The sequence below is a fragment of the Aquarana catesbeiana genome, linkage group LG01 (assembly GCF_042186555.1).
Source record: "Aquarana catesbeiana isolate 2022-GZ linkage group LG01, ASM4218655v1, whole genome shotgun sequence".
NCBI lineage: Eukaryota > Metazoa > Chordata > Amphibia > Anura > Ranidae > Aquarana > Aquarana catesbeiana.
In genome coordinates this window covers 455,561,429-455,586,822 of record NC_133324.1, presented here as the reverse complement: position 1 = coordinate 455,586,822, position 25,394 = coordinate 455,561,429, and the positions used below count along the sequence as shown (strand labels likewise).

The 25,394-nt window shown below is 41.2% G+C and overlaps 1 protein-coding gene across 1 annotated transcript in view; it reads right to left on the bottom strand.

The window, feature by feature from the left end:
* Positions 1-17,022: 17,022 nt before the first annotated feature.
* LOC141101742 (prostaglandin reductase 1-like) overlaps positions 17,023-25,394 on the bottom strand; it is a 34,612-nt gene continuing 26,240 nt past the window's right edge. The window contains exons 8-9 of the mRNA XM_073591040.1: positions 23,309-23,427; positions 17,023-17,421 (exon numbers count right to left, since the gene is read on the bottom strand). Of these exons, the coding sequence (XP_073447141.1) occupies positions 17,308-17,421; positions 23,309-23,427 (233 nt within the window). The 3' untranslated portion in view covers positions 17,023-17,307. The remainder of the gene's footprint in view (positions 17,422-23,308; positions 23,428-25,394) is intronic.

The window sequence follows — 25,394 nt, the reverse complement described above, 5'->3', positions numbered from 1 at the left end:
TATGCCTAAGCTTTTATAATAAAATAACCATCCATTAAAAGATCTGTGTTGATCACATTTAATGTACCTGTTCAGTATCAGTATCTATGAAATGTGTATGTAGTTTATAAGATATGTTACTGGTTTGATAGAAAAAAAGTACCGGTAATCCCTATATAGTCATACATTCTAAGAGAAGAAGCATGCTTAAAATGAACTGACTGTTTTTATTTTGACTGTTCTATCCACAGTACACATTAACTCTCTGACCTGTGTGCAGTTTACATGGAGCTATACCCCCTATCCACCAATAATATAAACCAGTGGTGGTCAATTTGGAAATGATAGAGGGCCTCAAGTGTGGCCCTGACACATGGCTGCACAATAGAAGCACATTTTCGCACCTCAACATCCAGAAACGCATATCGGCCCGCCCATCCCCAACATCACAGGTTGGATTTGACAGCTGCACTCTTTCTCATTGAGGCCGTACCCTCGCCGGCTTGGCCGCCAATCCCTGGCTGTGCTAGATTTTCACACTGTTCACACACTGCTGCCTGTCCTGCTCAGCTGCACTCATTTGTTATCCATCTGATGCTTGCATTCTTACCTCGGCTCCTGTATGCCTATGTTTTATTAATTGGTGCCTTTGTGGTTTAACTAACTCCTGAACCTTGCACTCTGTACGTAACGCATTCCTGAACCTTGCACTCTGTACGTAACGCATTCCTGAACCTTGCACTCTGTACGTAACGCGTTCCTGAACCTTGCACTCTGTATGTAACGCGTTCCTGAACCTTGCACTCTGTATGTAACGCATTCCTGAACCTTGTGCTCTGTACATAATGCATTCCTGAACCTTGCAATCTTGTACCTTATGCATTTCTGAACCTTGTGCTCTGTACGTAATGCATTCCTGAACCTTGCACTCTTTATGTAATGCATTCCTGAACTTTGTACTCTGTACGTGACGCATTCCTGAACCTTGCACTCTGTATATAACACATTCCTGAACCTTGCACTCTGTCAGTAGTGCACTCCTGAACCTTGTACTCTGTACATAACGCATTCTTGAACCCTGCACTCTGTACATGACACATTCCTGAACCTTGACCTCTGTACGTAACACATTCCTGAACCTTGACCTCTGTACGTAACACATTCCTGAACCTTGCACTCTGTACATAACACATTCCTGAACTCTGTCAGTAGTGCACTCTTGAATCCTTCCACACTTTGTGTAATGCACTCTTCCACAGTTTGTGCAAAACTATTTGTAATGGAAGCTTTTTATTCTTTTTTTTTGTTAATGATTGTGCTGGGGTTTTTGTCCGCGAGACTCTTGTTTGTGGCACAGCAATCAAAGCACATTTTATAAGTACAAGGTTTTGTTTAACCATGCTCCTTAAGCCCCTGGCACTCTTAAGCATTCGGTCTTACCCATTTTTGCTGCAGTTCGCTACGCGCACAGCAGGTCACTTCCTCCCTCGAGTGTCCCTCATTAAAAAGTTGGGAGGTATATCCACCATCACAGGAGTGAGCGCTTTGTGTGATTCAAACCCCCTCACATTGTAGTATATTATGGGTGTAGTTTTGTGTGTGTATGTGTGTATGTATGTATGTATGTATGTATGTATGTATATATATATATATATATATATGTATATATATATATATATATATATATATGTCACAGAACATCCCTCACTCCGCTTGAGTGCTTCCGTCATATACCACTATCTCCCAGTCTGTATACAGATATCAGATATTCCAACCTCTCTGAGCACAAAACAAGGCGACACTTGCTTGTTGCTACCATGAACTGTTGTATTTAGAATCAAAATTGCAAGAGTTTATATGCCGTTGGAACCTCCTCTAACAATACAACTGTAACCTAATTAACATAATTAACATGAGCTAATTAACTAAAAAATGTACCCAGACCAGATGACAGACTTGTGGGCACCGAGCTTCACACAGTAGTATAAACACAATAGCTGGAGCTAATTACAATTAACAATACAATGTTAAAATAATACAGTCAGCGCAAAAATGAAACTAACACGAAATATAAGCTGCTGTGCACTGAAGGTAAACATATAAAACCCCTGGAAACATATAATACAAAAAAGCAGTGCAGCGCTAAACTAAAAGTCTATTAACACAGTCCCTTTAAGATAAATTGTAGATAGGAAAACAGTTCTCCACTGTGATGATAAAGGTGCTCAAAAGTATTCCATGCAGTGCTACGCATCCGTGATACCACCACCGGCCAGCCAAACCGCTCACCTCAGCAAATGGACCCCTGAACTAACAGATAGGTCAAACCAGCATGTACCACGCTAGGTGGAAGGGAATGGAGACTTGTCTGGAATGATGGTCCCACGGTAGTGGAGATGACACTCCAAATTGCAGGTCATATCACATGTAATACAAATGAAGATACATAGTGCACACTGTGTGGCTAAAATAAATGTCATTTATTAAAAATATGAGGTACTCACAAGCACAGCACTAAGCCCTAGTGCTGGGATACAGGTAAAATATCATCAAAGAATAACGTGGGTTAAATGGCGGCTGCAGTGATGTCAAAAAAGCTCCCGCACGCGTATCGTCCTCCTCTGGACTTCATCAGCGGTTAAACCGCTGATGAAGTCCAGAGGAGGACGATACGCGTGCGGGAGCTTTTTTGACATCACTGCATCACTGCAGCCGCCATTTAACCCACGTTATTCTTTGATGATATTTTACCTGTATCCCAGCACTAGGGCTTAGTGCTGTGCTTGTGAGTACCTCATATTTTTAATAAATGACATTTATTTTAGCCACACAGTGTGCACTATGTATCTTCATTTGTATTACATGTGATATGACCTGCAATTTGGAGTGTCATCTCCACTACCGTGGGACCATCATTCCAGACAAGTCTCCATTCCCTTCCACCTAGCGTGGTACATGCTGGTTTGACCTATCTGTTAGTTCAGGGGTCCATTTGCTGAGGTGAGCGGTTTGGCTGGCCGGTGGTGGTATCACGGATGCGTAGCACTGCATGGAATACTTTTGAGCACCTTTATCATCACAGTGGAGAACTGTTTTCCTATCTACAATTTATCTTAAAGGGACTGTGTTAATAGACTTTTAGTTTAGCGCTGCACTGCTTTTTTGAATTAACAATACAAACAACAATCTCCCCCCTCCTCAGCCTAGACCGTTCGTCTCCTAGCCAGTGCTGGTGGCTAATGTGATCAGCTCATTCAATTAACATAAACACAGGTAGTTGGAGTTGATGACACCAGCATCTCCTCACAGGATGTGTCCCAACAGAATGAATCAGTCTTATCAGCAGGGGGCTGCTGTAGGAATCCCCCCTCCCTCTTCAGGGACACAAATCCACAGCAAGGAGTCCCCAACAGAATCAAACAACATACAATATATACACGACTGAGTCCGATTAGTACAGTTCAGACTGGATTTCTAATGCACCTCACAAAGAGTATTGTTCCATTGAAAATCCAGGGCCCATAATCAAAAGGCAACAGGCTTGCATTCAGTCCTCTCCAACAGCCTCTGTCCCGGCTAGGTCTGTCACAATATATATATATATATATATATATATATATATATATATATATATATATATATATATATATATACATACATATATATATATATATATATATATATATATATATATATATATATATATATATACATACATACATATATATACATACATACATACATACATACATATATATATACATACATATATATATATATATACATACATATATATAATATACATACATATATATATATATATATATATATATATATACACACACATATATACATATATACATACACATACAGGGCTGACATATTGACTAGGCCAGCGTCTGACCAAACCAGCTATATTCTACATAACAAAAGGATAGCTAAAGACTCTTTGCTATGTTATTTTATGCAAGATCACCTTGGCTCTCGAGGGCCAACCTAATTAAACATTTCAAAGGGTACATTGTTTACATAACGTGATTGTAAACGATCACCAATTCAGTTTCAAATAGAGATGAAAGTCAAGAGATTGGAACTGGGGGGAGGAGAAGCAGCAGCATACTTGCCAGTGAATGCATGTGCAGCGGGGGAGTTCCCAGCATAGCTAGAGAATAGAGTTGGGGCGAACGGTTCGGGCCAAGCAAAAGTTTGGCCCAAACATCGCCTGGTCACCTGCTCGGCGAACACCTGAATTTGCTGGGCGCTCGTGGGATATTTTTAAGCCGAGCTCCCCACAATGCACTGCGTGTTTCACAGTGAATTCTAGGGCCCTAATTGGATGAAGAAATGCACCTGACCGCTGGTCAGGTGCAAGGCTTTGCCCAATCAAGGCACAGAGCACTGTCAGAGCCCTGATTGGACAAAGTCATGATGACTTTGCCCAATCATGGCCCAAAGCTCATGGCTCAAAGTTCCACCCCATACTATAAAAGGTTCCTTCCCAAAGGAAGCTTTTTCAGTGCATTATTGGAGTGGAGATAGAGCAGAGCTCAGTTTGCTACTTGGAAGTTAGTGTGTTAACTTATTGTGACTCTGAGTGTAGAGCGTTATGCTGTGTACACACGACCAGACTTTCCATCAGAATAGACTCTGACGGTCTTTCCGACGGAGGTCTGACGGAGTTTCGCTGAAACGGACTTGCCTACACACGATCACACCAAAGTTCGATCGTTTAGAACACGATGACGTATGACGGGACTAGAAAAAGGAAGTTCAATAGCCAGTAGCCAATAGCTGCCCTTGCCTCGTTTTTAGTCCGTCGGAATAGCATACAGACGAATGGTTTTCTCGATAGGAACGATAGGGGTCCGTCGGAAAGATTTGAAACATGTTCTATTTCTAGGTCCGTCAGAATTTTTGAATGAAAAAGTCAGATGAAGCCCACACACGATCAGAATGTCCGATGGAATGGTTCCGTCTGACCTTTTCTGCCGGAAAGTCCGGTCGTGTGTACGCGGCATTAGTGTATTGTGAGTATAATGTGTCAGTATAGTGTAGTGTCAGTGTAGTTTGTCATTATGGTGTGAATATAGTGTGTCAATATAGTGGGAGTATAATGTAGTGTGAGTATAGTGTAGTGTGTCAGTATAGTGTAGTGTCAGTGTAGTGTGTTAACCACTTGCTGACTGCCTCACGCCGATATACGTCGGCAGAATGGCACGGGCAGACAGAATCACGTACCTGTACCCAGGTACGGACCCATCCATTCGTGGCCCCCCCTCGCGATCGCTCCCGGCCAATCAGATCATTCCTCTGCTGTTGTATGCTAAACAGCAGCAGAGGAAATTATGTCATCTCTCCTCGGCTCAGTATTTTCCGTTCCGGCGCCGAGGAGAGAAGACTTCAATGTGAGTGCACAAACACTACACACACACAGCAGAACATGCCAGGCACACATTACACCCCCCTTTACCCCCGATTCCCCCCCCCCCCCTCGATCACCCCCTAATCAACCCCCCATCACACTGACACCACAAAGTTTTTTTTTTTTTCTGATTACTGCATTGGTGTCAGATTGTGACAGTTAGTGTGGTAGGGCAGTTAGTGGTAGCCCCCTTTAGGTCTAGGATACCCCCCTAACCCCCCCTAATAAAGTTTTAACCCCATGATCACCCCCCGTCGCCAGTGTCAGTAAGCGATCATTTTTCTGATCGCTGTATTAGTGTCACTGGTGACGCTAGTTAGGGAGGTAAATATTTAGGTTCGCCGTCAGCGTTTTATAGCGTCAGGGACTCCCATATACTACCTAATAAAGGTTTTAACCCCTTGATTGCCCCCTAGTTAACCCTTTCACCAGTGATCACCGTATAACTGTTACGGGTGACGCTGGTTAGTTCGTTTATTTTTTATAGTGTCACCCGCCGTTTATTACCGAATAAAGGTTTAGCCCCCTGATTGCCCGGCGGTGATATGCGCCGCCCCAGGCAGCGTCAGGTTAGCGGCAGTACCGCTAACACCCACGCACGCAGCATACACCTCCCTTAGTGGTATAGTATCTGAACGGATCAATATCTGATCCAATCAGATCTATACTAGCGTCCCCAGCAGTTTAGGGTTCCCAAAAACGCAGTGTTAGTGGGATCAGCCCAGATACCTGCTAGCACCTGCATTTTGCCCCTCCGCCCGGCCCAGCCCACCCAAGTGCAGTATCGATCGATCACTGTCCCTTACAAAACTCTAAACGCATAACTGTAGCATTCACAGAGTCAGGCCTGATCCCTGCGATCGCTAACAGTTTTTTTGGTAGCATTTTGGTGAACTGGCAAGCACCAGCCCCAGGCAGCGTCAGGTTAGCGCCAGTACCGCTAACACCCACGCACGCACCGTACACCTCCCTTAGTGGTATAGTATCTGAACAGATCGATATCTGATCCGATCAGATCTATACTAGCGTCCCCAGCAGTTTAGGGTTCCCAAAAACGCAGTGTTAGCGGGATCAGCCCAGATACCTGCTAGCACCTGCGTTTTGCCCCTCCGCCCAGCCCAGCCCACCCAAGTGCAGTATCGATCGATCACTGTCACTTACAAAACACTAAACGCATAACTGCAGAGTTCGCAGAGTCAGGCCTGATCCCTGCGATCGCTAACAGTTTTTTTGGTACCGTTTTGGTGAACTGGCAAGCACCAGCGGCCTAGTACACCCTGGTCAAAGTCAAACCAGCACTGCAGTAACACTTGGTGACGTGGCGAGTCCCATAAGTGCAGTTCAAGCTGGTGAGGTGGCAAGCACAAGTAGTGTCCCGCTGCCACCAAGAAGAAGACAAACAGGCCCATCATGCCCATAGTGCCCTTCCTGCTGCATTCGCCAATCCTAATTGGGAACCCACCACTTCTGCAGCGCCCGTACTTCCCCCATTCACATCCCCAACCAAATGCAGTCGGCTGCATGAGAGGCATTTTTATGTCCTCCCGAGTACCCCTACCCAACGAACCCCCCCAAAAAAGATGTCGTGTCCGCAGCAAGTGCGGATATAGGCGTGACACCTGCTATTATTGTCCCTCCTGTCCTGACAATCCTGGTCTTTGCATTGGTGAATGTTTTGAACGCTACCATACACTAGTTGAGTATTAGCGTAGGGTACAGCATTGCACAGACTAGGCGCACTTTCACAGGGTCTCCCAAGATGCCATCGCATTTTGAGAGACCCGAACCTGGAACCGGTTACAGTTATAAAAGTTACAGTTACAAAAAAGGGTAAAAAAAAATAAAAAAAAATAAAACACAAAAAAATATATAAAATTTTAAAAAATAGTTGTCGTTTCATTGTTCTCTCTCTTTCTATTCGCTCTCTATTGTTCTGCTCTTTTTTACTGTATTCTATTCTGCAATGTTTTATTGTTATTATGTTTTATCATGTTTGCTTTTCAGGTATGCAATTTTTTATACTTTACCGTTTACTGTGTTTTATTGTTAACCATTTTTTTGTCTTCAGGTACGCATTTCACGACTTTGAGTGGTTATACCAGAATGATGCCTGCAGGTTTAGGTATCATCTTGGTATCATTCTTTTCAGCCAGCGGTCAGCTTTTATGTAAAAGCAATCCTAGCGGCTAATTAGCCTCTAGACTGCTTTTACAAGCAGTTGGAGGGAATGCCCCCTCCCCCCGCCACCGTCTGCCGTGTTTTTCTCTGGCTCTTCTGTCTCAACAGGGAATCTGAGAATGCAGCCGGTGATTCAGCCAGCTGACCATAGAGTGATCAGAGACCAGAGTGGTTCCAAACATTTTATCACACCAATCTTGGTGTGGTCAGATGTTTTGAGGGCAGAGGAGAGATCTAGGGTCTAATAGACCCCAATTTTTTCAAAAAAGAGTACCTGTCACTACCTATTGCTATCATAGGGGATATTTACATTCCCTGAGATAACAATAAAAATGATTAAAAAAAAAAAAAAATGAAAGGAACACTTTAAAATAAGATAAAAAAGCAAAAAAATAAAGGAAAAAAAAAATAGAAAAAAGCACCCCTGTCCCCCCCCTGCTCTCGCGCTAAGGCGAACGCAAGCGTCGGTCTGGTGTCAAATGTAAACAGCAATTGCACCATGCATGTGAGGTATCACCGCGAAGGTCAGATCGAGGGCAGTAATTTTAGCAGTAGATCTCCTCTGTAAATCTAAAGTGGTAACCTGTAAAGGCTTTTAAAGGCTTTTAAAAATGTATTTATTTTGTTGCCACTGCACGTTTGTGTGCAATTTTAAAGCATGTCATGTTTGGTATCCATGTACTCGGCCTAAGATCATCTTTTTTATTTCATCAAACATTTGGGCAATATAGTCTGTTTTAGTGCAATAAATTGAAAAAAGTGTGTTTTTTCCCCAAAAAACGCGTTTGAAAAATCGCTGCGCAAATACTGTGTGAAAAAAAAATTAAACACCCACCATTTTAATCTGTAGGGCATTTGCTTTAAAAAAAATATGTAATGTTTGGGGGTTGAAAGTAATTTTCTTGCAAAAAAAAATAATTTTTTCATGTAAACAAAAAGTGTCAGAAAGGGCTTTGTCTTCAAGTGGTTAGAAGAGTGTGTGATGTGTGACATAAGCTTCTAAATGTTGTGCATAAAATGCCAGGACAGTTTAAACCCCCCCCAAATTACCCCATTTTGGAAAGTAGACACCCCAAGCTATTTGCTGAGCGGCATGTTGAATCTATGGAATATTTTATATTGTGACACAAGTTGCGGGAAAAAGACAATTTTTTTTTTTTTTTGCACAAAGTTGTCACTAAATGATATATTGCTCAAACATGCCATGGGAATATGTGAAATTACACCCCAAAATACATTCTGTTGCTTCTCCTGAGTACGGGGATACCACATGTGTGAGACTTTTTGGGAGCCTAGCCACGTACGGGCCCCCGAAAACCAAGCACCGCCTTCAGGATTTCTAAGGGCGTAAATTTTTGATTTCACTCTTCACTGCCTATCACAGTTTCGGAGGCCATGGAATGCCCAGGTGGCACAAAACCCCCCCAAATTACCCTATTTTAGAAAGTAGACACCCCAAGCTATTTGCTGAGAGGTATAGTGAGTATTTTGTAGACCTCACTTTTTGTCACAAAGTTTTGAAAATTGAAAAAAGAAAAAAAAAAATGTTTTTTTCTTGTCTTTCTTCATTTTCAAAAACAAATGAGAGCTGCAAAATACTCACCATGCCTCTCAGCAAATAGCTTGGGGTGTCTACTTTCCAAAATGGGGGGGGGGGGGTTGTGCCACCTGGGCATTCCATGGCCTCTGAAACTGTGATAGGCAGTGAAGAGTGAAATCAAAAATTTACACCCTTAGAAATCCTGAAGGCGGTGATTGGTTTTCAGGGCCCCGTACGCGGCTAGGCTCCCAAACAGTCCCACACATGTGGTATCCCCATTCTCAGGAGAAGCAGCTAAATGTATTTTGTGGTGCAATTCCACATATGCCCATGGCCTGTGTGAGCAATATATCATTTAGTGACAACTTTGTGCAAAAAAAAAAAATTGTCACTTTCCTGCAACTTGTGTCAAAATATAAAATATTCCATGGACTCAATATGCCTCTCAGCAAATATCTTGGGGTGTCTACTTTCCAAAATGGGGTCATTTGGGGGGGGGGGGGTTGTGCCATCTGGGCATTTTATGGCCTTCAAAACTGATAGGTAGTGAGGAGTGAAATCAAAAATTTACGCCCTTAGAAATCCTGAAGGCAGTGATTGGTTTTCGGGGCCCCGTACGCGGCTAGGCTCCCAAAAAGTCCCACACATGTGGTATCCCTGTACTCAGGAGAAGCAGCTGAATGTATTTTGGGGTGCAATTCTACATATGCCCATGGCCTGTGTGAGCAATATATCATTTAGTGACAACTTTTTGTAATTTTTTTTTTTTTGTCATTATTCAATCACTTGGGACAAAAAATTAATATTCAATGGGCTCAACATGCCTCTTAGCAATTTCCTTGGGGTGTCTACTTTCCAAAATGGGGTCATTTGGTGGGGGTTTGTACTGCCCTGCCATTTTAGCACCCCAAGAAATTACATAGGCATTCATAAACTAAAAGCTGTGTAAATTCCAGAAAATGTACCCTAGTTTGTAGACGCTATAACTTTTGCGCAAACCAATAAATATACACTTATTGACATTTTTTTTTACCAAAGACGTGGCCGAATACATTTTGGCCTAAATGTATGACTAAAATTGAGTTTATTGAATTTTTTTTATAACAAAAAGTAGAAAATATAATTTTTTTTCAAAATTTTCGGTCTTTTTCCGTTTATAGCGCAAAAAATAAAAACCGCAGAGGTGATCAAATAACATCAAAAGAAAGCTCTATTTGTGGGAAGAAAAGGACGCAAATTTTGTTTGGGTACAGCATTGCATGACCGCGCAATTAGCAGTTAAAGCGACGCAGTGCCAAATTGTAAAAAGTGCTCTGGTCAGGAAGGGGGTAAATCCTTCCGGGGCTGAAGTGGTTAATGTAGTGCAGTGTATAACACAGCAATACATAACATTTAGTGCTGTATACTGTGCTGTATACCTTTTTTTTTTCTTTTTTTGTTTGCTATGTGTTTTTTTTGTTTGTTTTTTTTTTATCCCCTGCTGCCCCCTCTTTTTTTAAATGTTCAGCTGCAGTTTTTCTGACTGTGATGCTGGTGTCCCCCCCCCTTTTTTTTTTACAGTTTTAACATTTCTGTCAGCGTCAGTCCTCAATTTAAAGTGCACCAAACACAACTTTTTATTCAAAAAGTGCATCCAATCACACATATCCCAGTTTCTATTAAATTTGGGTAATAAGCCCCCCCCCATCATGTCTGGGAGGGCAACAAGCAGAGGCAGACATTCCCATGGCACTATGAGGGGGCCAGCAGTGTATGTGTCCACAGGCAAAGTTGGACCTGGTTCGTCCTCAGGCAGGGCACATTTGTCTCGGTTTAGTGATGAGGATAGAAGGGATGATGATGATGAGGTCACTGAGGCGACTTGGGTGCTGGATAGGGCAGAGAAGTAAAGTGAGGGGGAGGCACAACCCCAATGAGGCAGGATGTCCTCCAGAGGCAGCCATCATGGAAGAATGGGGGGCTAGCAACCACCCTATTCCATCATATTTTGGAGCTATTATCTCCCTGTCCACTTCCCAAAGCTCAGCTGTGTGGGGCTTTTTTAGCACATGTGCAGCCGATTGCTCTGTTGCAATTTGCAATCTCTGCTGCAAGCAGATCAAGCGTGGCAAAAATACCAGCCATTTGGGTACCACATGTTTGACAAGGCATTTAATCTCCCACCTGTTGACAAGAGCACCTGAAAGCCACACACAAGGGACACAATTCTTCTTTTTCTCACTCCTCACCTTTCATGTCTACCCCTCATGACCTCTCAGCAGCCTCCACTGACAGGGATGATACTATAGCAAAGGGTGTCACAGGTCTTTGCAGCATGTCTGCCAGCAGTACACCACTAGCTGTAGAGTATAGCAGGCAAATTTCTCTGCCCCAGCTGTTGCATCGGCAGGTTCCCAGTCGCCATTTCTTTGCACGTAAGGCCATTCCAGCTCTGTACCATCACATGGAAGGCAATGTTTTGGCATGGTAGGGCAAGGCAGTCAGCAGCAAGGTCCACAATACTGCTGACACGTGGTCCAGCAAGCATGGTTAGGGGCGATATATTTTGTTCACAGCACACTAGGTAACTCTGCTTGCAACTAGGAAGGATGCAAGATAGGGCTCAGTGCTGGAGCTTGTTTTGCTGCCACGTCACCATACTGCTAGTGGTGATGATGCAGGATCTGTCAGCTCCATCCCCTCCTCCGCCTCCATGCCGTCCTCTGCTGAATTGTCCTAGGAACCACCAGTACCCCCTAAGCGTTCAAGTGGCTATTCAACGAGTCAGGCTAAAACATGCCATGCAGTGCTTCAGCTGGTCTGTCCATGGGACAGAGGCCACACTGAAGCAAAGATCCTTGCAGCTCTGCAGGGACAGGCCCAGAGGTGGTTCACGCCACAGAAGCTTGAGCCATGGTGGTGTGCGATAATGGCACTAACCTTCTGTCCGCACTTCGACAGAAAAAGTTGACACATGTACCATGCCTGGCACATGTCCTCAATTTGGTGGTGCAGAGTTTCTTAACCACTTCATGCCCAAGCACATCATATGATGTCCTGGATTTTGAGTGGGGATATCTGAATAATACCTGCCGTTAGAGGCATCATTCAGATAACATCTTTTTCAGCCGGAGATTACCTTCACTGTAAGAACAATCATACGGCAGGTCAGCTGCTTGATCTTTCTTACTGGCGGCGGGAGGGGACACCCCCCCTCCAGCCGCGGATGTCCCCCCCCTCCCGCCGCCCTCTGGTGCCTCTACAGGCTTGCCCATGCGATCGGCGAGCTGGAAAAGGAATCTGTCTGTGGCAGAAGTTTTCCATAGAGAGTTCCAGTGACCAGATGGTCCCTGGCAGTCTCTATGATCTTCGGAGGCCCAGGCAGTTGTAAATACTGCCATGTACTAGGCAGGAAAGGCAAAGATAATTTTTTTTTTAATCTCAGCCTTTCCTGCCTAGAGGAGAGATGTGGGGTCTTATAGACCCAGGATTACAAGATCTTCTAAGGCAGGCCAGAAGAGTCTGTAGCAATTTCAGGCAGTCATACACAGCCAGTGTTTGGCTGGCTGAAATTCAGATTTGTGACATGCCCACCAGGTAGAACCTAAATCTGGCAATGCTGCAGCGGCTGCACATGCAACAGAGGGCCATCTGCGTGAATATGGCACAAGGACAGGCTCAGGACAGCTTGGCTTTTTTTCTTCACGCCAATGGCGGCTGATAAAGGATACATGCACTATACTGTCACCATTTGAGGAGGTGACAAGGATGGTGAGCGGTGACAATGCATGCATCAGTGGCACTATCCCTCGTGTGTTCCTGCTGGAGCATATTCTGCGTGGCATTATGGACAGGGCAGTCAAGGCAGAGCAACAGGAGGAAGAGGAGGATTTTCTTTCCTCTCAAGGCTTGCTTTATGCAGACACCATGCTTGCGATGCCACAGAACACACAAGAGGAGAGGGAGGAGGATTCTGGCAGTTTTGGAGGCATTGAAGCAGAGGAAGACATACGTCAAACCTTAAGAGATGGTTTTCAGTCCCCAGAAACCTTAGGAGTAGTGCGTGGCTGGGAGGAGGCAGTTCCAGATACTATAATCCTCAGTAACCCCAAGGACTCTGCTTCTCATGCCTCCACAAACTTGTGGTGCATGGGCTCCCTAATTCTTCAAGGTCTGCAAAAGGACTCGAGAATTTGTGGCATCAAGGAGAAGGATCACCTACTTGACCACCGCCACAAGGGGAAAGCTTCGGAACCCATCCTGCTCTCACAGAGGGAGCACAGGATGAAATATCTTGAGGAGTTTATGTAACACCTTTCCAGATTCTGGTAGGTTATAGTCTCATGGAAAAGGTAGTTTTGAGGCTTCTGTTGGTCAAAGGATGAGTGGTGGAAAAGGGGGTCACCTAAGTGATGCATTTTAAAAAAAATGTAGTCCTCTGCATCCAGGGCTGTCAGCTTCAACATCCCATCGACAGTGTCTGCATCATATGGTGGAAGATTAACTAGGGGTGAAAATAGACATCGAGAGCTTTCCAGTACATGATCTACTGGGTTATTGGGTCATAAGAATAGACCACTGGCTAGAACTTGCCCAGTATGCAATGGAGCTGCTGGGCTGCACTGCATCCAGCATGCTTTGTGAAAAGGCATTCAATGCTGCTGGAGGTTTTGTGACAGATAAAAGAGTGCATCTGTCCACAAACTCCGTTGACAGACTGACATTTGTCAAAATGAATCAGTCCTGGATTAGCAGCAGCTATCAAGCCCCTGATGCCAATGTAGCTGATTAAGTGTTTTTGGGATCTGTAATCTCTGAAAGACTGTCTAGGCTATCTAGCTTTGTGGGTGTTGATTTTATCTTGAAGTAATTTTTTGGGATAGATTTCATGGGCACAATTAACAACCAAGGACCAATTTTTTCCACACCTGTTTGACAGGTGCATATAATTGAAATTTTTTACAGCAAGGTCAATTCTTGCTTTCATCAAGAGTACCTCTTAAGGGCACTACCAACACCCGAAGAGTAATTTTTCCTGCAACTGTTTGACCCGGGCATTAAATTAAAATTTTTTACAGTAGGGCCAATTCTTGCCTTCATCAAGAGTACCTCTATAGGGTTACGGTGTGAAGGTATCACCAACACCCAAAGCTTGGAAAATGCCTCAATTAATGTGAATAGAAGCGCTATGCAAATGCTATATCCCCCCCTAAGAGCTTCAAAAAATACTTCCTAATGCCAGAATTATGCAAACTCATGCTATGGGAGGTTTAGGGGCATTATAAATTAATTTACTCTCAGTGTCCTTGTGAGCTCAAAGCCCTAATCCAGGAAGGAAAAAGGTTACCTGTGATGTGGTCCACCCACACATTAAGGGTTAAATGCTCATTATGTCTGGGGTTACAGATATAAGGTGTGGTACTTACCTTAATCTTTTTTCTAGCAGACTCCCTCCATCTGTGAGACTGGTCCCCTGAAGCCTCTTCTCCACTGTGCTTTGTTTGATGGTTACAGGGTTAAACACATGTGTTTCATATACTAGAACTATAAACAAGCCTCCCATCCCCATGCAGCAAACAAAAAAATCAACCAGAAACTCTAATAACTAAGAGCAGCTAAATGCCTAGATTATCAAATGAATGAATAAAGTGCAGCTCTTCAAAAGCCACAATACCATACCTCCCAACTTTTTGAGATGGGAATACCTATCAGCAAAATTATGCAGGGCATAGGACACACCCCTTGCCATGCCCCCTTAAAGGAGAATTGTTCAAAAAAATAGGATTGGTTAAACCTACAAGTGCTTTTTTTACCACTACTTCCTTCATATTGGCTTTTAGAATTTAGAAATGCTGCAATTTAGAAATTGGTTGAAAGGTTTAGACCTGGAAAACACTTTTTGATAGATAAGAAGTGCATTTTATATACAACTATATAGATCAGACCAAAATGAGGGACAAATGAGGAGGAATGAGGGACAGAGGGACATTGCTCCAAATCAGGGATAGTCCCTCGAAATCAGGGACAGTTGGGAGCTATGCAATACCTAACCTCCAAGCAAACTAGGAAATACATCACTAATAAATTATAAAAAGTGATAATAGCAAATAAACCTCTGTGAGCAAACCAATATACTATTACCACTATTGACAAACACAATTAAAGTAACGGTATAAAATACCCATATCTAATGAATCACAAATAGTGCGTATTAAATACATGCATTTCATATACAGTGAAATTAATGTGATATAAAAGTCACTATGATGTGTATCCATCAATCATATGCATCTTCATTTCATCCCCAGTACAATTTCAGACTGCATGTGTGCCAAACTGTGATCCACTTCCACCAACCACGTCTTTAGGGTGTGCTCTCACTTGTGTTATTGGACCTCTTCAATAACAGGAGAGCACAACAGCTTTGTCCCCTTCAGGCTAAAATAGATATGGGGTCACACCAGCCTCTCAAGGGTTAATCATCCTCCTCCACAGGTTTACCAACAGTCCCAGCTCAGCTTCATAATACTCCTTTCACATGGGCATTCCAGTCAAGTCCACCTGGCAGTTTTTTAGGCAGACCTGATCAGAAGGCCTATGCAGTCCTATGAACAGGTGAATGTACACAGATTAGTGTCCGTTTACACCCGTCTACCTCCAGGTCCAGAAAGAAAAATGGAAGAGGTCTGCTTCCTTTTTTTTTCCCGACAAGAATAGAGGTAGCCTGATGTAAACGGACAGGGGAATCCATTTACATCCAGCCACCCATAGAGCCGACAGGGTTCCATCCCTGTCCACACCAGGTAGAAACTGAGGGGGCACGGATGTCAAAACACTGCAGACTTCACTCCATGTGCAAGGGGCCTAATCATAAAATCACTGTGCTTTCCTTAAAAACCAAGTTTATTACAATAAGAGATTAACCAGTTCCCGTCTGGCCTAAAGTACAATGACAGCTGGGCGGGACCTCTCTAGTTCTGGGTGGACATCATATTACATCCTCCCCAGAACTTTCGCGAGGCAGACAGATCAGTGTACCGGGCTGCTGCTGGTACCATGTGATCGCTGTGACCAATCACAGCAGATCACATGGCAATTGTACACAATGGATGGCTTCTATTCATAGCCATTCATTGTGTCTTATTTTGTTGCTCGCTGCGATTGACCAGTCACAGCTAATCACAATTCACATTGATATGAATAGATTCATTCATAACAAATGGTTGCGTATAACAGTGATTAGTGATTATTACTGTTATAAGCGATCATAGTGTGTAAGAAAAAAAAAAAATCTTGATCACTTCCCCAGAGTAGTAAAGTGTTACTATGGTAACACTGTACTGCCCTGGTCACACTATGTAAAAAAAAAACGTAAACAATCGTAAAAAAAGTAAAATAAAATAATAAAAAAATATAAACTTTTAAAAAAAAAATATATATATATATTTTTTTTTTTACATACTGTCACCAGTCAGTATCCCTGATCACCACCAAACTAGTTATATGATGATGCTTTACAGCACTGGTGACAGTATGCAAAAAAACCTTTTTTTTTTAATCTCTTCATTTTCCAAAAAATTAGGACAAAAGATTACAACTTCAAAAAACTTGCCATGCCTCTTTCTAAATACATTGGGCTGTCTACTTTCCAAACATGGGTTATATAGTGGATATTTGTACAGTTTTCAAAATTTGACATTTGACATTTTCAAGTCTCAAGAAATGAGATAGGCTGTCAGTACATTAGGATTGATCTATATATAATATATATATATATATATATATATACACACATACACACTATATATATATATATATATATATATATATATATATATATATATATATATATATATATATACCTGTCTGTAGACTCTAACTTTTGTACAGACCTTTCTTACCAGGCAAAACTTTAGGGTCCATATTTCTTTTTCTTTGTTTTTTTAAAGACATTTTATTAATTTTTTTTCATTGTACAAAGAAAGAACTCAGAACTCAGGTGTTGTTAAAATTCCAAAAGAAAAGGGGTCGTAGCCCCGCACAGAGAGGAACATAATATTATAAAAGCGCAGAATCCATATTTCTAATGAAAATGAAGTGGCAAAATAGCAATTCTGACCTTTTTAAAAATGGCCCTATTATACATAAAGCATCTGTGGCTGAACATAAACCAGTGTTTGTCACTTTCCGCAGCCAATGCATAATGACATTACTTTGCTGTAATTATTGCTTTGCCAATGTTATCTCCTTTCAGCATTCCAATAAATGCAGAGGGTATGTTGTCAAAGCCTTTAGTGATGTGTTCATGGTACTTCAGCTTCCCCTGTGAAATGACAAACAACCAAAAATGAGTCACCGTTGTACTGATTTGTATAAGTAAGACATGTAATATGTTAATGATCAAAAACAATTATCAGAGTAAACAATCTCCCACTATATATACAAAAACAGGGACAATGGGGTTGATTTACTAAAGGCAAACTGTGCACTTTTTTTAAAATACAGTTGCACACTACAAGAGCAGTTGCTTCAGAGCTTAGTAAATGAGCAGAAGCTCTGCTGGCTTCCGTCATCCAATCATATGCAAAAATGCTGTTTTTTTTTTCCTTGCACATGATTGGGTACTCTTTGCAAAGTGAAGGTTTACTTTATTTACTATGTTCTGGAGCAATTGCATTTGCAGAGTTGCAACTGCATGCTGCAAAGTGCACAGTCTGTTTTCCTTTAGTAAATCAACCCCAATGTTTTTATTGCTACGTGTGCCTTCCAGGGACAACTTCTCCCATTTTTGTCATGGTATTACAGGGACAGGATGTAAAGCAAAATCTCCCCACTGGGGGTAATAAGCAGAAATAAAAACTTGACAGACATGCCAACATTTCACCACTCTCTCCAATACTAAATAATATATTTTGGCTGGAGTAAGGCTTTAAAAAATAAATGTATAAATAAATTAAATACAAAATAAATAAAAATGTATTAATACATTAATAAATAAAAATTAAAATAAATAAATAAATAAATTGTTCTTTAAATTATTATAGCACTTCAATATACACAGTAACTTTGGTCCAATCCACTGCATACGCAGACACACACTTGGTTGGCTATAGATGGATACGGTATATCACTGATAGCAACTGAGATTTGTTTATTTATTTTACCATTGCTACAACTAGGTGTGCCACCTGGCCAATATTTTACTAGTATGGCCAGTAAAAAATAGATTTTTTGCTAATGTTAATAAAAGGAACGAGACCATAAGGACCATTGAGGACTGGAGTTGAGAAACATTGCACTAACCTATACTGGCAGCTCCTAAACTCGAGTTTAGGAGCTTTTGGCGTTTTTTTTTGCCAAAGCTTCTAAACTCAACTTCGTAAAAACCTACGGGGCTGATTTACTAAAGGTAAATAGACTGTGCACTTTGCAAAAGTGCAAGAGCAGTTGCTCCAGAGTTTAGTAGATGAGCAGAAGCTCTTCTGACTTTTATCAACCAATCATGTGCAAGCAAAAATGCTGTTTTTTTTTTTTAATTTTCCTTGCAGGTGATTGGGTATTCTTTGCAAAGTGAAGTGTAAACTTATTTTCTAAGTTCTGGAGTAACTGCACTTCCAGAGTGCAACTGCACTTTGCAAAGTGCACAGTCTATTTGACTTTAGTAAATCAACCCTTATGTGTCAATGTACACATAGGTTTTTAGCAGAGTTTAGAAGCTGCCGAGTTTAGGTGAGCTTCAACCTTCCTCCCCTAAACACGGAAGAATCGAGTTCAGGATAGGAACGTTTTGACTGCCGGCTGCAGGAAAATGCAAAACGTGGCAAAACTACTGCAAAAACATGCCACAATTTTGCCGTGTTTTGCGTTTTCCCGTGGCCTCTGTAAATGTAGGCCAGTGTGCATGAAGCCTATCCCAGAAAAGGTGGCAATCCTAGTTGCAACACTGAACTCAACTGAACAGCAACTATTTACCTCCTGAATACACATTACCTGTCACAGTGAAACAAGTTTTTCGTCTTACAATCATTCATTTTCTTACAGAATAGTCAGTGTGGTCTGCAGATCTTATACTAATGTTCCATCAAGCAAGTCATTTTGGTGAAGTGGATATTGGTGTTTAGCCTGCAATGATGTCACTAAAACTGAAATTACACATTAGTCTACACTCACACCTTTGTGGTGCAATAATAACATGAAGTGTGTTAACGTGCCTTGCATAGGGCAAGCCATTCATTTGATTGGACTCCCTAGTGCACTAAAATGCAACAAAAAAGGTGTATGTACTGTTTTTTTTCTAAAGGCAGCGCACCACAATGCCCTGTAGTGTGTTACTGTGCTTTGTGATGCGCTAAAATTAATATGTGTTGACATGGTGCATTCGGGTGCCATTAAGGTCTAACTGCAACACGTAATATCATATTACAGTATGTTATTCTCCAATGTTATGCTGGCTTCTGTAAGCATGACAATTTATTTCCTTTACCATGTATCATTCAGCTTGTCGAAAATAATACAAATTTATTGAACAAAATGATCTAACAGCATTGAAGCACCGCAGCGCACAACACATGCATTTTCATATTTTGTGCTAACACACATGCTGACATGTGCATTCCAGCTGCACTGTGGTTCTAACTAAGCTTTAGCATTAATGTGGGAATACCCTGTAAAACTGAGGGGCTTTTTATCACAGGATTCACATGATTTTCACCTAAGATTCACACATTTTGTCAATTGAATATAATTAGAAAGAATTCAGTCCTGGCGAAAGCTGTGTGATATATTGAGTGAAAACATTTATAAATAGAGTAGACCCCTTAGTGTAGAACTGTCCAGTTTAAAGTATGGGGCAGAATTTACAATATTTTGAAAGGTTTTGGAGTAAATCTGTTAAGAACTCAACAAAGATAACAGATTATTTGAAGATAATTGTATTGTTAATCTTGTGCTTACAGAGTTGGTTACAATTTTAGCAAATGCAGCCCTACTGTATAGAGGACCTGAACTGTGAAATCTGTGTCCAATGAAAGGCAAGTAGAGGGCAAAGGACTAGGCACCAGCATTGCCTATGTTCTCTCCTCAGCTAATCTTTTCCTAAGGACTAGGGTTGCCACCTCATCCCTTTAAAACCGAACACATACAGTAATAATTACACAAGTTCTGTGGCTTATTAAGGTGGTAATTAAACTCACTTGGTGCCTTATCTGCATTAAATTAGCCTCAGAACCTGTGTAATTCATATGTGTTCGGGTTTAAAGGGATGAGGTGGTGTTCTGTCAAATTCTCCAACCCGTCAGAGACTCAAACCACTTAACTTCCAGTTTCTTTAAACCAGCAGTAATTGGAGTTTTTGACCAATTGGTGGTTGGATATAACACCGGCAACTGAATAGAGTTCGGTGCAGATATTATGAGCAGAGATTCTTACTCTGCTCTGATACTAGCCAACAAAATGGCCACCTCAGAGGCTACGACAACTTTGTCCTAGTTAGCCGCTGTGCTGTCAAAATAGCTCAATCTTCCTGTACCGGACTCTATTCAGTTGCCGATGTTGTATCCAATCACCAATTCATCAAAATCTCCAATTACTAAGGTTTTAAAGAAACCGGAAGTGACATGGTTGGAGTTTCTGATGGGTTGGAGAAATTGACAGAACAGTGGCAACCCTACCCAGGACTGACTTACCATGTTGTGTCTCTTTGTGGGGGCAGCCACATTGATAGAGAAAGAACTTTGGTTTCTCATGTTAAAGCTGCCCCCCTGATAGTTTTTGGTTTGGTGACTGATGGAGAAATAATCAAGCAGCAGTATGAGAAGCTCAGAAAACAAATGAAATAGAAGCAGGAAGATCTTTCCACTGCAGCTTTCACTCCAGCAAGGAGAACACTGACACAACTCAACACTGACATCACCAAATCTCATGAAACTAGCGGACAGAGGCAGCAGTGATTTCGAATTCTACAATACATATATACAGCTATGAGGCAGTAGGCACAGGAAGCACACTGCTATTTAAAGGAGGAATTGAAGACAAAAGGTAAATTTTTAGTGTAACTGCCTAGGCGCAATTTAGATTTCTATGTTATCTTACAGTATAACATAGCAAATCTTTACTTTATGAGTTCAGGTCCACTTCTACATTTTGTCACAGTTAAAGTCTAACTCTGACATTTTTGAAAGGGTTTGGAAGAGTTAACATTTATTTCCGGTATTGGTTATTGCCTGTGACCCCTTTGGGGTCAATTTCCTTTACTTCCTGTTCCTGTAACATTAGAACAAGAAGTAAGGAGAGGAGATACCACTAAGGCATGGACATCAAAATACACTTTTGCAAGACGTTCTAACCCTTCTTTATTCTGCAGAAAAATGCTTTTGTGCTTACTGTATCCCTGCTGGAAAGATTTTACAATATCTCACAAATGTGAGTACACCCCTCACATTTTTGTAAATAATTATATCTTTTCATGTGACAACACTTAAGAAATGACACTTTGCTACAATCTAGAGTAGTGACTGTACAGCTTGTATAACAGTGTAAATGTGCTGTCCCCTCAAAATAACGCAACACACAGCCATTAATGTCTAAACCTCTGGCAACAAAAGTGAGTACACCCCTAAGTGAAAATGTCCAAATTGGACCCGAAGTGTCAATATTTTGTGTGGCCACCATTAACCCTGCCTTAACCCTCCTGGGCATGGCGTTCACCAGAGCTTCACAGGTTGCCACTGGAGTCCACTTCCACTCATCCATGATGACATCACAGAGCTGGTGGATGCTAGAGACCTCGTGCTCCTCCACCTTCCGTTTGAGGATACCCCACAGATGCTCAATAGGGTTTAGGTCTGGAGACATGCTTGGCCAGTCCATCATCTTTACCCTCAGCTTCTTTAGCAAGGTAGTGGTCGTCTTGGAGGTGAGTTTGGGGTCGTTATCATATTGGAATACTGCCCTGTGGCCCAGTCTCTGAAGAGAGGGGATCATGCTCTGCTTCAGTATGTCACAGTACATGTTGGCATTCATGGTTCCCTCAATGAACTGCAGCTCCCCAGTGCCGGCAGCACTCATGCAGCCCCAGACCATGACACTCCCACCGCCATGCTTGACTGTAGGCAAGACACACTTGTCTTTGTACTCCTCACCTGGTTGCCACCACACACGCTTGACAACATCTGAACCAGATAAGTTTATCTTGGTCTCATCAGTGCAAAAGACATGGTTCCAGCAATTCATGTCCTTAACCTGCTTGTCTTCAGCAAACTGTTTGCGGGCTCTCTTGTGCATTATCTTTAGACGAGGCTTCCTTCTGGGATGAAAGCCATGCAGACCAATTCAATGCAGTGTGCAGCGTATGGTCTGAGCACTGACAGGCTGACCCCCCACCCCTTCAACCTCTGCAGCAATGCTGGCAGCATATCTATTCCCCAAAGACATGCTCTGGATATGATGCTGAGCACGTGTACTCAACTTCTTTGGTCAACCATGGCGAGGCCTGTTCTGAGTTGAACCTGTCCTGTTAAACCGCTGTATGGTCTTGGTCACCGTGCTGCAGCTCAGTTTCAGGGTCTTGCCAATCTTCCTATTGCCTAGGCCATCTTTATGTAGAGCAACAATTCTTTTTTTCAGATCCTCAGAGAGTTTTTTGCCATGAGGTGCCATTTTGAACTTCCAGTGACCAGTATGAGAGAGTGAGAGCGATAATGGCAAATTTAACACATCTGCTCCCCATTCACACCTGAGCCCTTGTAACACTAATGAGTCACATGACATCGGGGAGGGAAAATGGCTAATTGGGCCCAATTTGGACATTTTCACTTAGGGGTGTACTCACTTTTGTTGCCAGCGGTTTAGACATTTATGGCTGTATGTTGAGTTATTTTGAGGGGACAGCAAATTTACACTGTTATACAAGCTGGACACTCACTACTTTACATTGTAGCAAAGTGTCATTCCTTCAGTGTTGTCATATGAAAAGATATAATAAAATATTTACAAAAATGTGAGGGGAGTACTCACTTTTGTGAGATACTGTACCTCACTTCCCTTTCTGCTAAAACGTGAAAGGAAATCTCACCAGTGGTGACACAACCAGCAACCGAAAACCCAACAGAGGCATACTCCTTTCCCAATCTATCACAAACAAAATAAAATGTTTTGACTAAATATAATGTTTAGTATTTGTATACATGCTCATTTGTATGGAAGAAAATTACCTCTACAACCCATTGCATTAGTTTCTCGAGGCCCTCGTCATATCTGTTTAACCACCGTTGAACTGTGAATCCCTCCATTCGCAATTGTTTGAAAATTAGTGGAAGGTGGACATATTCCCCTGCAAGAAAGGTACAGATATCAGATTTAAATTTCAATCTGGCATGTGGATAGATCTGGCCGGCAAACATGCTATTTTAAAGCTGAACTCTGGGGATAACCAAATGTTGTCTAAATATGAATGTGTATTCTTACTTGAATCGTGGTTTGCTTTGTGCATTTCTTCCAGATCTGTGCATTAATCTAGTGTGAAACTTGACCTCCCTTTAGGAGTTTCCTATAATAAAGACCAGTCACTGCTGTTCTCTGTCCTAGTGCAGGATGACTGGTCTTGTATCTTCCCCTTAGTGTAGTTTTATGCAGGTAGCCTGTACATACAGTATATGAGGTTTTTTTTGGGGGGGGAATACACATGAGGGTATATAAACATAAGAAGACAAGGAAGCAGTGGGGTGAGGCGATAAAGCTTTATTGGACCCATTTATTATAATATGATTCAGTGAATCTGGTTGGGACATCGTAGCGGAAATATAGATCTGTTGGATGGTTTAACAGACTGTTTGACAAGGAGATTTTTCTCGATATTCTGGACTCATTTATACTGATATTCACCAGTGGGCACTGGTAGCTTGCCCTGCTGCTCTGAGAGTTGAATTGGGAACACGTGTGCACTGTTGGATGTGAGATTGTTAAAAGACATAAACTGTGGAAATAGCTCTAGCTGCCCATAGACATAAGAAAGTCTGGCATGCATGATATGAATGACTCCCCATGTCTGTAGGCATTATCACTCCCCACAGACAGTCTTCACTCTGGTTTATGCCAGGAGTAAAATCAGATAAGATTTCCAATCTCTTCACTCCCTTTACTCAGTAAAGTCTGGCATATATGGATTGACATTTAGTCGGATCAATAGGAATCGACTTCTGTACAACTGCCCTGTTGTATTTTTAGCGCTCAATAAGTGACGCTGGCATTAGTCAGTGTATTCTGTCAGAATGCAATAGCTCAGCTGGTGGATGGGGGAATCGAGTAGAGATGTGCAGGACGGAAACATTTGTTTTGTTTTGTTTCAGATTTGTTTGATAAATCATTTAGTTTATTCATATTCGTTATGTTAAATTAGGTTCGTTTTCAGAATTTTATATTGTGTATTCAAGTTCATTTCGTATATTCGTTATTTTTTTATGAATTTGAAAATGAATTTGAAATTAAAATCGAAACATATTGCAATAAATACAGCAAGGTATAAAAGTGAAATAAGATGATGATTCCTACTTAGGCTGCTTTATAGATTAGAATCGAAAAGAATAGAATAGAGTATAACAGAACAGAATATAATAGAAAATAACAGAAAAAACAGAATAGAACAGAAAAAAATAGGCTAGAAAATAAAGAAATGGAATACATTAGAATAGAAAATATATATATATATATATATATATATATATATATATATATATATATATATATATATATATATATATATGGAATATTCTATTCCATTCTATTTTATTCTTATCTATTATTATTAACTATCTTGTCTATATCTATTCTTTTATTTTATTTTCTAATCTGTTTTATTCTATTCTTTTTTTTTCTGTTATTTCCTATTCTATTCAGTTTGTTCTATTCTATTCCTTTATTTTCTACTCTAATCTGTTTTATTCTATTCTTTTATTTTCTAGTCTATTTTATTCTGTTCTATTATTTTCTATTTATTTCTATTCTATAAAGCAGCCTAAGTAAGAATCATCATCTTATTTCACTTTACTGTATTTATTGCAATATTTTTTCTATTTCAAATTCATTTTCAAATTCATTTTTGAATTAGAATTCAGATCATTTGTTTTGTTATAATTTATTTCAGATTAGTTGAAATTCGTTACTTTTGTGATTCGGTAATTCAAATACATCCGAATCTGCGAATAACGAAAATTTCATCTACATTTCAATTTGTTACATTACGAATGTAATGATGGTTTAACAAAATAAAAAAAAAAAATACTCATCTATGGGTTACTTAAA